Here is a 13,315-nt window from a genome sequence, read left to right on the forward strand (position 1 = left end):
GCTTCGAAGACCTGTTTCATGTCCCGTCCGGACTGCTGGGCGCGCCACCCCTCCGGCGAATGAGCAGTGAGCTCGAGTGGCCATCCGTATGCTCGCGCTGGCCTGGGAGTCTCTGGCTTGTGTCCGTCAGGCTGTTGTGCAGGTTCGTCTTGGCCGCCTGTAATAATAGAGCCAAGGGTGATGAATGATATTCAAACGGGCTAAGTGCCACCGGTGGTTCTTAGAAACACAGTCAAGATGAAAATTCTCATTTATTACATAATTCATCCCAGCCACGTATTTTGTCCTTCCCACGTGAGGAAATCTGCCCTTCTGAGTTTTCTCGGAACGTGACGGTTTTGAAAGCTGACCTTTGTGGGTTGCTCAGTAAACACAGTGCAGTAGCTATTGAATTGGGGTTTAGAGGAGTTAAGAGAAAACTTCTGGGAAGCTAGATGAGCTGAGTGAAGATTAGCATTAAGAGAACTAATGGCATTTTTGTTGAACAGTTTATCAGGCAATATTCATTCCATCAGGCACACTGCTCTCATAACTGAGAATTCTGAGAAATGTAAAATAAAGCCCCTTCTCCATTTAACCCTACAAAGTAGTTGTTGAATTAGGCGTATTCGTGAAATTCCCTGTGCACCTATTAAAATGATTTTCTCGAGTACCTCATCCTCATTTACAAATATTTTCTAATAGAGGAATTTGAAGTCTTATTAGCAGCATCTTGCATCATATTTACAAAAATATGGAACTGTATTAAAATGAAACCGTGTTCAGAAACATATTTGTCATATGCTTTGTTTCCTTTCTCTCCTTATCCACTTTCTGTCTGCATTTCATCAGGCATGAGTGAAACAGCCTTTGAGAGGTTAACATTCTGGCACAATTATGTTCCAGATTCATAGGAGCTTTTGATCTTGGAGCTACTCAGAGACATCTATCTGTGACCGACTTAGCTACCCTTAAATGTATTAGCTGCTTTGCAAATCAGAATGTTATTAAAAGCCAGCCAGTTTACATACAGTTATTACATAATCCTCTGTTAAGCAGTTTTTATGCTACAGTCTCTGGAATTTTTCTCCTCTTGACACAGGACCTTTTGGTAGTGTAAAATCCGAAAGCAAAAGGTTAAACATTATTTTACTTCTGACATGCTGTAGACCCACCTCCAAACATGACCTGCCAACAGTGCTGCTTTCTCATTTTTGCAAGCCATTTTTCCTTAGTCATATTTAAGCATTTAGTACTTTAGCTTTGAAAGGCAACTGCTTAATCCAGGTATCTGAATGGCGTGTCCACAATGATACTGAAAACCAAGAAGTGGCCCAGGGATAGAGGATTCACGTGTGCCTTCCTGTCAGATGCTAACCCCTGTACCCTGCAGGAAATCCTTACCGTGTGCCTGTATGGAGATGTTGCAGCTCCATTTTCCAAGGATAATGTCAAAGGATTAGGAGAGGCTGGATGGACAGTTGTGAAGAAAACATTTATTTGGGCGGAGGCTAGGGTACCAGGGAAAGCTTTGGATAGCTGTGATAATCCTATAGGCAAAATTGGAAGTGTTCTAGAAACCCCAACTGCTAAGTGACAGACCAAACTGTTTCATTTCCCTTCTCTATATCGCAGCCATTTCCCCACAGATTTTCTTTCCCAGTGTTTTATATTTGAAGGTGTTGTGCCTGCAGGCTTTGCTTGGAGGATGCTGAGGTGAGCCTTGAGCAGCATGCTAACACTGATATGGAAACCTCCTGTAAATTCCACAGATAATCAGCATTTTTCTTTTGGTGATCTGTGGCTGCGTTGTGCATGCACGTTTGCATTTGATCAGGTAGAACTTTCTTAAAAGTCTCCGATCTTGTTCTCCCTTCGATTATTCATAGGCAGTTGCTGGAGTCCAGAATTCACACAGTTGTTCTTTGTCTGGAACATTCTTTTTCTAGTGGAACCCTGAAGTGTGTGTTTTAATGGAAGGATGGCAAATGGATTTCCTTAGAGTTAGGAGGACGGGTAATGAGAATATGTTGTGTAAATACATTTGTATCTTGTGGGAATATGATCAGAGCCAAGAAAATATGGGTCTCTACAGTATTTTTTTGCATATATTTTCTGCATCTTGTTTGCATATGCATTTTCTTCTCCTCTGGTTATTTATCTGTATATCCAGATCTACTATATGAAACTTTATAGAGTATGGAGCTGTCTGACAGCAGAGCTTTTTTTTGTTTTACTGAATGTTTTGTTGGTGCATATGGTCTGACATGGATGAGCAGCCACGGTGAGATTTTGGAGTCTATTAAACTGGCTCATTAAAAAGATCAATCTGTTTCTGTAATAACACTGGGAACCATCAGTCACTAAAAGAGGGAAAAACTGACACCTGAGGAGAAAACACATTTTGGTAATTTGTTCATGACATGTCACGAACAAAAGAGTGCTCTATATTTTGTTTACAACTTTGGGGGCTTAAATTCTGTGACGATTGCAGATTTAATCTACTAAACAATCATCATGTGTTTCAGGGATGGGTTGTGGCAAATTTAACTTCCTTCTCATCCTTAAATATGATTGCCACTGGTAATGTTTCTTCTTTTTTTAAACATTATTGTTATTTACAGAGAAATGAAGACTCTGAGGGAAATCTATGAACTCATTTTTTTTTCCTGTAAGAAACAGTGAAATTTATTCTACTTTCTTTTTAAAATATCTCCAGGGTGAGCTTCTGAACAAATATACTAAATTTGTAGGTCTGTGGTAGAATAGAACCCAGTTTGGAAAAAGGCAATTTTCATTTTAAAATCATGCTAGTTTTTTCTAAAATACTAAGGAAAGTAAATAGAAAGTTCTGATTTCTACTCTTTGTTAATATTTAAGAGTTGATTGGTTATAGTAGACCTTGGTTTTGTCATTCTCTGTTGGGAGAAGCTGACAAAGGGGATAGGAAGCTTCCTGGCGCTGATTAAATGAAGTGACTGCTTTCAAAGATAAGACTAGAAGCTAAGGGCACTCTTTAAAACTTCTCGCCATGACAGTTATGAAGACATTCAGACTTTCACATGGAGTTGAGGAGGGAAAGAGCAGTTAGAGAAGGCTGCATTCTTCTGAGACAACAAAATGCATAAAAATTACTAAGGTGAAAACACCTGTGTTAATCATTGCTATCTGTCTTTTCCCACGATGTCGCATTAGGCTAGCTTTTTTTTATAATTCATGTTTAATATTACGTTTGCATCTGTTAATGCTGATTTTCTGACTCAGAGAATCCTTCTTGTTTAAGAAATCAAGGTGAATGATCTTTGGGTTTGTATGGGTAACACTGTTTCTACCTCCACCCCTTACTATTTCAAATGATCAATGTTAAATATTAATCCTCTTCTTATATATTATCATTTTAATAGAACTGTGCTTTAAATCATTCTCAGCTTAACACATCTAGACTTTATTATGGAGGCCACCCAGTTGCATTAATATGTATTTTGTCCTCCCTCAATAATTAAATATTATTCTCTAAAAAGACTTGTTTGACCTTTAGAATTCTGTAGCTCGTCATCTGGGAGGGATCTTATGGATCTACCAGGCCAACCCTTTCTCTTTACGCTTGAGGAAATGATGGCCCGAAGAACTTGCTGAAAGTCATGAAGCTTCTTAGGGGCAAAACCAGCATATTTACAGACCTGAAATCTTGCAGTTGCACAAAATATGTTTTAATGTGCAGTTTAAATAAGGAAAGCTCAACTAGGAACTAGGGTTTTTTTTCCCCCTTACTTTTCCTCATTTATTTCTGCTGAGTAATTGCTCAGTTGGGTAAATGTGATGGTATGATATTCTGGGGGTTTATAAATCTTTTTAATGACAGAGGATCCACAGTCAGCCAGGTTTCCTGGCTTAATGAGTAAGTTAAAAAATGTTGAATGTTGGAGGGTCCGAAGGCAGTCATTTTGAAACTGTGTTGGTTGAATATGTAAGATTTGTCATCACAGCACACACCACCTGATCCAGGTAGGCCCATTTTTCCGTTTCTATAACATAAATGGGATTTCAGTATTTTTGTCTTTCTAAAAAGAAAAGAGAGGTGCACTTTACAACGAATTGGAGGATTAATTGGCTATGCCAATCAGAATTAAATTTGTATTGTTACCGCGTTCAGTTTTCTGTGACAAAATATGGGGAATTTATGTTACATTCTTTACAGGCTAACTCAAGCAGTATCTACTATTTGAATGAAAGCTTCCCAATCATAAATATTAAAAATAGTTACTATTTTACTGAGCACTTGTGCCAAGTCTCATGCTAAGTAACTGACATATTAATATATAGTGATTTCCCCCCCCCATCTCTGGGGCGTATGTTCTTTCCAAGACCCCCAGTGGATAGTTAAACTCTATATATACTGTGTTTCTTCCTATATGTATGTACCTATGATAAAGTTTAATTTATAAATTAGGAAGCATGTTATTAACCACAAAAATAAAATAGAAGTTATAACCATGTTCTGCAGTAAAAGTAGTGTGAATGTGGTCTCTCTCAAAATATCTTCTTGTACTGTACTCACTCTTTTTGTGATGATGTGGGATGATAAAATGACTATGTGATGAGAGGAAGTGACGTGAATGACCTAGGCGTTGCGATGTCGCATTAGGCTAACCTTCAGACGATACGTTAGAAGGAGGATCATCTGCTTCTGGACTGCGGTTGACTTGGGAACTGGAACTGTGAAAAGTGAAACCACAGATAAGGGGAGACTACTGTATATCTAGCACTTTATTTTCTACGAGGCCTATTGTATAGAGGCAGGCTGGGTAATGTGTCTGAGGTCACGTGGCTTATAAGAGGTGCACTGATGGGATTCTGACCCCACGGTCTCTGACTCAAGCATCTATGATCTTATGATTATGATTCTTACACCAGGCGTGGAATGCCCCACCTTGAAAACAAAGTGATTTAATTAAGTTATTGAATGCCACGTATGTGCTAGGCTCTCTATGTGGATTTTTCCAGATCGTCCTTACTAGCTCTGAGACAGTCATCCTCATTTTGTGGATGAAAACACTGAGGCGCATAGCGGTTAAGCTTTCTGAGTTCATACAGCCAGCAATTAGCGGTACCAAAACTTGAAGCCAACTCCATAGCCCCTGCTCTCTTGAGTGCACCTTGTGGAGTGAGCTTTACTCCTTCCAATGTCCCAGTCCACTTTTGTACTGTTTTTATGCTACCTGCCAAATTCAGGTCCTGCATGAATGTATAGAAACCTTACATCTCTAATTAAATTGTGTTTATGGTAAAGATTAATTCCCAGCATCCTTCCAAAAAGAATTTGTCCTAGTACTAAATGATAATCTTATGAGGAGGGTTTTGGGGGATCGTGGATTATCTTGGTCATCTTTGTATTCCTGGTAAAGCTTAGGATGGTGCATTACACATACTGGGTGTCTGAACCAAAACAAAGCAAAACACCACACACACAACACAACACACACAACAATGCCAACAATGCTACTTGAACAAATAAAGTTAAGCATTGAATGCAGTCATTTCCCGTAGTGTACCAAATGTTCTCTCTTTCAAGAGTCTTGCTTGCTTGCTTTCTTGATTACTGTCTTGCTTTCTATTGTTTTTCAACCATCTGAGCCACCCAGGCGCCCGCTTTCTATTGTTTTTAAAAGATGCATCTCTGAAACACCCACAACAATGAAAATAGCCATGTGTAGTCCAGGAACAAAATGCCATGATTGGTTCACTGACCAGAAAAAAATGGTGGGTTCCAATTGGAATTTATAGGTAACTGATGAGAAAAAGAAAGCACAGTTGCAGATAGATGGCAGGAGCAGGGGAAATTGAGTACCTTGCAGTGGCCAGTAATTAATTAGGAAAGGCATGAGGACAGCCAGTAGCTAGCTGAGCAAGTGGCAAGCTTTAGGAGACACAGGAGGGAAGACTCAGATGGCTCTGTGAACCTACGTATTGTAATTCTTGAAGGTCCACAGGTGTTGTGGCTGTTATGTCTGGAGTGGCAAACACCCACCTGCATCTTATTTGCTCCCGAAGGTATTAGCATGTGCTGCTCGGGAGGCTGGCTCCTGGGTGCTCCTTTAACCATGGAGAGATTGAAAGCATTTCTTTCCAAAAGGCCCAGCAGTAATGGTCCTGTGTCATTCAGCTCTTGTCTACATATCCCACTTCGTCCAGGGAGAGAGCCAAAGCACTGAAACCACTCTGGGGTATCATGAAGAATTTGGTTTGAATTTCATTTTAAGGAGGCAGGTAATTTGTAATATGTTTTATTTCAGATGCCTTACTCAACACTGGTGGGCGGAAAGGTGGTATATAAAATTTTTATCTAAACTTACCTAGTTCCTGACAATTCCTGAAGAGGCCTTTTGCTGATTTGTGTTTTGAAAAATATGACGTCAAGAATGATTTTACCCCCCCTTTTGATTCAGTATTCAGTTAGTCTGTGGAAACCTTAACAGATCACATGTGTTAGAAAAGGGAAGGAAGGGGGCGCCTGGGTGGCTCAGTCGTTCGGCGTCTGCCTTTGGCTCAAGTCATGATCCCTGGGTCCTGGGATCGAGCCCCGCGTCAGCCTCCCTGCTCAGCGGGGTTCCTGCTTCTCCCTCTCCCACTCCCCCTGCTTGTGTTCCCTCTCTTGCTGTGTCTCTCTCTGTCAAATAAATAAAATCTTTAAAAAGGAAGGAAGATGTGTTAAAAATTAAATTATTAATGTCTTTGGGCTCTTTAAACATAGAGCTATAACCTCCTGAGATTTAAGTCTAGATTTCTAAAATACAAGAATAAATATATGTATCTTTTTATTGTGAGTGTCTGCTGGCATCTTAGCCCTGGCTCTGGCCGAGATAAGGTGTCCTGGACTAGGCAGAGGGACCTGTGCTGGAGATGCTTAAGAGGCCCTTGGCAGGACTTGATTTGGAGAAGAAAGTTGTAGCATGACTTCTAAGTTTCTGCTTGGGTGACAAGTGACCGGTACATGGAAGTACCAGAGAAAGATGAGGTCAGTTTGGACATGTTCTCTTTGAAATACTTGTGATAACTCAAAAAAGTGAGCCCCTAAAGCAGGTATTTATTACTAAGTTTCTTCCTTACCATCTTAAGGCTTATTATGCTGTACTGATTTGCGTCTCCCTAAAACAATCTTTATTGTGGTATTTTCCCCATAAAAAATTTTTTTTAAACTTAAGTCTGTTCTAGTCATAGGGGATTGCTCCTTTCCTTGAATGTTACACTCTTTTTTATAAATAGGGAATGTCAGTGCACACTAGCTAGTCATGACTTTTGAAATATTTTATGTAGAGGAAAATGTTTAAAAACCGTATGTTTTCTTACTAAAATTGTTCATAGCCTCTGTTATTGAGGAGCTGGGGGGCGAGGGAACAGCCTGAGATGGGGTAGAATGTAATTTAGGTTGTCTGTTAAGTTTTGTTGTGTTTGTTTTAATGTTTATTATTTCCCATTCATCCCATTTTACTGGGCAGGAAACTGAAACCAGAGGTTAACCTTCCCAAGGTCACACAGTTGCGTCCTGAGTGGCCCTTTATTATTAGGGCCATCAGACTCTTGAGAAGTGATTGGGATCAGAATGTTGAAGTGGTTGGATTATGTTCAGGAAAATTTCTCTTGGTAGGGAGAGAGAATATTCTCAGGCTGATTTAAAACACAAACAAAAAAATGCCTTCCAGAAATCTCTGAGACATGACGGACTTCCCACTAGAATTTGAGTTATTTCAAGAGTATGCTGGTACAGGACAATGAAAAGTAATGGGACAATTTGTTCGTTTAGCCCAATACACTTTGGAAGGGCAACATAAAAAGAGTTAATTTGGAATTTGCTCAAGCAAATGAGGTGTAGATAGTTGTTGGCATTTCTAAAGAAGACAGACAAATAGCAATTAAGATGTTTTAGTTACCTTTCTGGACGTACATCCTTTGAATAGGGTTGGCCTTATAACCAGACGGGGTGATTTGTGGAAGCACCAGGGAGACCTTTCATAGCTTTGTTTCTATGAGCTGTGAATGTTTTAATGCTTTGCTGTTAAAATATAACTACCTTTGTGAGGTGATGAGCTTTATTGTTTCGTTAGCTAGCAGAGGGAGAGGACAGCAGGGTCCTGATAGAAATGATAGGACAGACTCAGGACCCAGCCCTGCTTCGGATATTACCATCCTTGCTTTAGGGGGAAAAAACCTCTTTTTTCATAATAATGGGTCAGTGAAGTAATAGCACTGATCAGGCAGCTGATCTGAGGGTGAAGGTGAATAACATATATCCAACCATTTTGAAAATTAAAAGAATTCTTCCAATGCTGTGTGTTGCTGTTATTGAACAAGGAGAGGCAAAACCAGTAAGTCGAGGTGGTTGGACAGCTGGGTCAGAGATGTTTGCATATTTAGAAATGCAATAGGGACTGCTCTAAGGTATTTAGAGGATATTTTCTATTTTTGCGCGCGCGCGCACACACACACACACACACACACACACACACACAAACTAGCTACAAAAAAATTGTTCAGAGCAAAGAATAGAGAAGTTCTCTGTTGGCTAAAGTGGTTGACTTCAACACAGTTTGGCCAGAGAAGCATTAGCCCTGTGTGTGTTTCAATCATAACCATGATGTCTTAACTATGGCATTTAGATGTAAATATAGAATAATTGAATTTCAGGGCTTTCAAACTAGGGGAGGGACCTCAGAAATCATCTAGTCCAGTGGTTTTCAAACTTGATTTTAGCAGCAGACTTTGTCCTTTAAAATGAAACCCAAACACTTGTAAAACAGAGAAGAAGAAGTGGGTTCCTCTGGCCCTTGAAGTCTTGATTGTTTGGGGGGAAAATTCTTCATTGCCTACAGAATCCCGTAAAAGCACCTCAGGTTGCACAGTTTGAAAACCACTGATCTAGTCCAACCCTTTCATTTTACAGATGAGCAAACTGAGGTCCAGAGAGGTTAAGTGGCTTGCCCAAGGTCATACAGCTAGTCGTGGAAGAGCCAGGACTAGATCTCAGGGCTCTTGATTCCCAGTCCAGGGCTCTTTTCCACTACACCACCCTGCCGGTAAGGTAGGTGCTGTGTTAGCATTATGTTCATAGCTACTAATAGTCTTCAGTATTTTCCAACTGATTTATGCTGGTGATGTGCATTGAATGTTGAAGTGTTTTATTGAGAAATGTATAGGATATAAAAATATGGATTAGAATGGCAAATTTGCTCTTAGAAGATAAATTGATAGCTAGATTGTTCCCTTTCACTTTAAAAAATTATTTTAAAGCAGTGCATTCAGGTAGTATCTGAGATATATTGGGCATTTTCATCTGATATCATTGATCAAGATGGATGGAGTCCATATGTATCAGATACCTACTTTGATGGGAGCAGCATTGACTTCTGGCTGCTAACTCTCTTGGGGACCATGCCCTGCTGTCATTTCCAGTGTTGACCAGGCTCCTGTTGCTAGATTAGCACATCTTTCTTCAGCATGTAGTGGGCATATATTCATTTCACATTAAACTCTGCAGTTCTTTGTGTGCTTGGGCCTTCTGTCTCTAACTCCTCACTCCTTCTCAGTCTGGTGTGTGTAAATTGTCACTGGGGCTCTACCCTGAAGGGACATACAGGATGGTTCATGGCAGGATCTTATTGCTCTGATCTCCGTATCTCTGTTGTTGAGTTAGTTTCCATGCAGATGCATCTGGTGTTATCAGAGAGTATCCTAGACTCTATCTAGGAAACTAGGGAAAGTGTCTTAAAAGGCCTCTATGCTATTGTTACCAACCTAAAATCAAAAAGGCATGTAGAAATCTACAACTACTGTGATTTGGTAGAATTCTCATGGAGAAATTTCCTAGGGAAAGTAGATATTATCACTGGTCTAAGGATAGAGTGCTGGTCTTGTGAGGAGAGCCGAATACAAAGGAAACAGTGTAGGAGCTGTGATTTCGGTCAAAGTTGGGATGTGATTTGTTCCTATTATACTGAATATATTGAGTTAGTCTCTAAGAATAGAGATATATCCAGGCCCCAAATATTTTTTTAGCCCTATTTCTGTGTGAGAATCTAGGAGCAGTGATTAGTTATCAGGGCCTCATTTGTAGACTGTATTCCTTCTGAAAGCCAAGTTCAGAGCTCTGTATATCACATCATGAAGTGCAGTCAGGGTGTGCCCATCTTGCCCAGAGACCTGATGACAGGTCACACAAGCTCTCTGGGCAAGGGGCTCACTTTCAGGTAGCTCTTTCTGACTGCTGGGGAAGACAGTATCCATGTCCCAGACATTGCATTGCTTTATTGTATTAGTTCAGTGTGATCAGCCCTTGCCGGTAGAACTATCTGTGATGATGACAATGTACCATTATCTGTGCAGTCCAATACCATAGCCACAGGCAGTGATGGTGAGTACCTGAGATGTAGCTACTGCTCATGAAGAACCAAGTTTAAACGTAATTTACTTTAGCTTCCATTTCAATTTAAGCAGCCGCATGTAGCTATTCTATGGGACAACACAGCTAGCTCTTAGCTGTTCTCTGACACGAAATTCAGATGCTGGGTTGGATAATTGGAATGGGAATCCCTTCAGATTTCATCAGGAGAGGGATGCCATACCAGCTGCTTCAATGGATCTTCACCAAAGACAGTTCAGTTTTAGGATAATTTGTTTTAAATCAAGTACTCGTCTTTTTTGAATAAATATGCTAGCTAGAGGGGGAGATTTAAGTTTCCTCTTACTTTTGACCTCACCACACACGTGAGCTACAACCGGAAAGATATCTGCCAGTTCGGTGAAGAGCGAACCCATTTTCTCATGTGTGTGGTCTTGTGATGACTTAGACCTCAGCATGGGTTTCAGTGAATTCCCATAGGTCTTCTGGGAAGCCGAGTTTAGAAAGTTTCTGGCCAATAAATAAATATTCTGTTTATATTGTAAGTTCAAATGTGAGTATCTGAACTATGCTGGCTTCTGAATAACATGATGAAATTTTTTCTTCTTCCCCCTTTAGAACCAAAGAAAATGGCTTTGACAGAGAGCCTTTGCACTCAGAACATCCAAGCAAGCGACCATGCACTATTAGCCCAGGCCAACGGTACAGTCCAAATAACGGCTTATCCTACCAGCCCAATGGCCTGCCTCACCCCACCCCACCTCCACCTCAGCATTACCGTTTGGATGATATGGCCATTGCCCACCACTACAGGGACTCCTATCGACACCCCAGCCACAGGGACCTCAGGGACAGAAACAGACCTATGGGTAAGACTGAAGAATCTGTTCACTTCTTAATGGCATTGGATGCTTGAAGACTCACATTATTACTTCTCAACTGAACCTGAGGCTTGAAATCTATGATAGGGGTAAAAATTTTCTCTCTTTATATTGTCTCCTTTATGAGAACAGTTGGTTAGTATGAGTACGTTCTTTAACACCTGTGCTTTCTCTCTCAATTACTTACGGTCTTTATGATAGCAGACTAATTTCTTTTTTTTTTTGGAAAGGGGTATCTAAATATAAAATTCTCAACAAATGCAAAGTGAATTTTTAGTTTTTTTTTTTAACATTAGAGATTTCATATTCAGCCTGTCTGCCACAAATATTTTTTAAAATGTTAAAATGTTTCTTTTCTTTCATTGTACTTTTATTTCAGATAGTCTTAGAGTTTAATTTGATTTTTCCAGTCTTCGCAGTACTCTGTATTTGAGAAATATGAGATTGAGTGATGTCTCTGACTTAAATCAACAGATGTTCTTTGAGGAATGGTTTGGTACTTTTTTCACCGGCAAGTGACAGTGATTAAATTTAGTATTGACAGTTTTGTGTCATAGATCAAAGTACCAAAGAAAGAATGAGTTTAGGTAAATATGTGATCTGTTTGCTTGTGTTCATTCCTTCTTTACATAAAACTATTGAAGGGAAGCATTTAGGAGACATTGCCTTCTAAAGAACAAATGTCTGCGATGCAAAATAAGAGGGAAAGGGAACAAGGTAAGATTTGATACCGCGAGATCAGGGGTTGAGGGAACAGCATCAGAGCACTGCTCTTTTTTAATTCTTGATTTTGGCGAATCGAGCTATTGGTAAACTGAGAGCAGTCGTCACTCCTTTCTTCTTTTTCCATCTCCTGTGTCCACCACTTACCAGCAGGACTTCTTTAGTCAGCTAATTACTGCCTAGCTTTCCTGACTCGTAGAGTTGGTGGGCAGGGTAGCGGAAATATCAGGGGATGAAGTCTAAGTGGAAAACTAGAACACAGGGCTGAGGACGCAGAACTCTGGGAACAGTGGTCAGCCAATTATCCACTGCTTGAATAGTGTTTTTAGCCAGAGACAGAGATAGTGTGATGAGCAGAAGTTTATGTAAACTTTCTCGCTAGGTTGCTAGCAAACAGGGCTGCCATATTTGGGTCTTTTTGCCTTTTCTACATTTAACCCTCCAAATGTTCAGAAAATAGAAAAGGAGGCTCAGGGTGAGGGGACGGGCGATGACTGAGGCCCTGGTTGTGAGACAGTCAAAAAGTAGTTCTGCTTCCCCACAACAGTCACTGCTACAGTTCTATAGTGTATCAGAAAATGGCTAAGCATATCATTTGTGCTTTCTTAATAGCCAGTCTGTCTAATGTTCTCTCAGGTACTATTTCCTGAAGAGCTCTCAAACGTGGTTATGTCATTTTTCAACCTGGATCAATATTTTGACCCTCCCCCCATCAAATGTGGTAACAACCTCATTCTAAGTAAAGGTCTTGCCATTTATTTATGACTTTAGGCCCCCAAACCATGATTGCTCATTTTCAAATAGAAGTGGACTCACCAGGTCATTGTAAGACCAATTCAAGATATCTTGCTCTTGTAGGTGCTAGAAAATGGCTTCTTTGTTAGGCAGCAAACGCTATTTTATAAAATATTAGTTCCAGTGCACTATAAAGTAATCAGCAAGGAAGTAATTAGGCTTATGTGCAATGATTATGTTTTCATCTAGTAATGTAAACTATCCCTTTATGAATTATATCTATACCCACTGGTTTTACGTGATTTTTCTTCAGACCATGTTCCTTACCTTTTAATTATATTAGCTTATAAAACTAATAGTGCTAATCTCTATAAATATATGCAACTACTTAACCATCCCTAAAGTCTGGCACAGTTTAGTGTGTGTTAATGTAAAATAAAATCTTGATGTATGAGTAACAAAGGGTGGTGTTACATCAGGCTGCCATTTTGAGAATATAAAAATTGTCATAAATGTATACTTAGTCTAGAATGACTTATAAATGCCTATTATGTAGAGAAATACACTCACTAGAATCATTTAATAAAATACCTTTACAAACAGC

The 13,315-nt window shown here is 39.8% G+C and overlaps 1 protein-coding gene across 1 annotated transcript in view; it reads left to right on the top strand.

Moving 5' to 3' along the window:
- Positions 1-13,315, top strand: part of RUNX1T1 (RUNX1 partner transcriptional co-repressor 1) — a 109,420-nt gene that overhangs the window by 66,387 nt on the left and 29,718 nt on the right. Inside the window, exon 6 of the mRNA XM_088023123.1 lies at positions 10,991-11,241. Within this exon, the coding sequence (XP_087879249.1) occupies positions 10,991-11,241 (251 nt within the window). The remainder of the gene's footprint in view (positions 1-10,990; positions 11,242-13,315) is intronic.

Source organism: Eumetopias jubatus, unplaced genomic scaffold (assembly GCF_037043125.1).
Source record: "Eumetopias jubatus isolate StellerSeaLion01/CBP00866 unplaced genomic scaffold, mEumJub1_p1.0 scaffold_4, whole genome shotgun sequence".
Taxonomy (NCBI): Eukaryota; Metazoa; Chordata; class Mammalia; order Carnivora; family Otariidae; genus Eumetopias; species Eumetopias jubatus.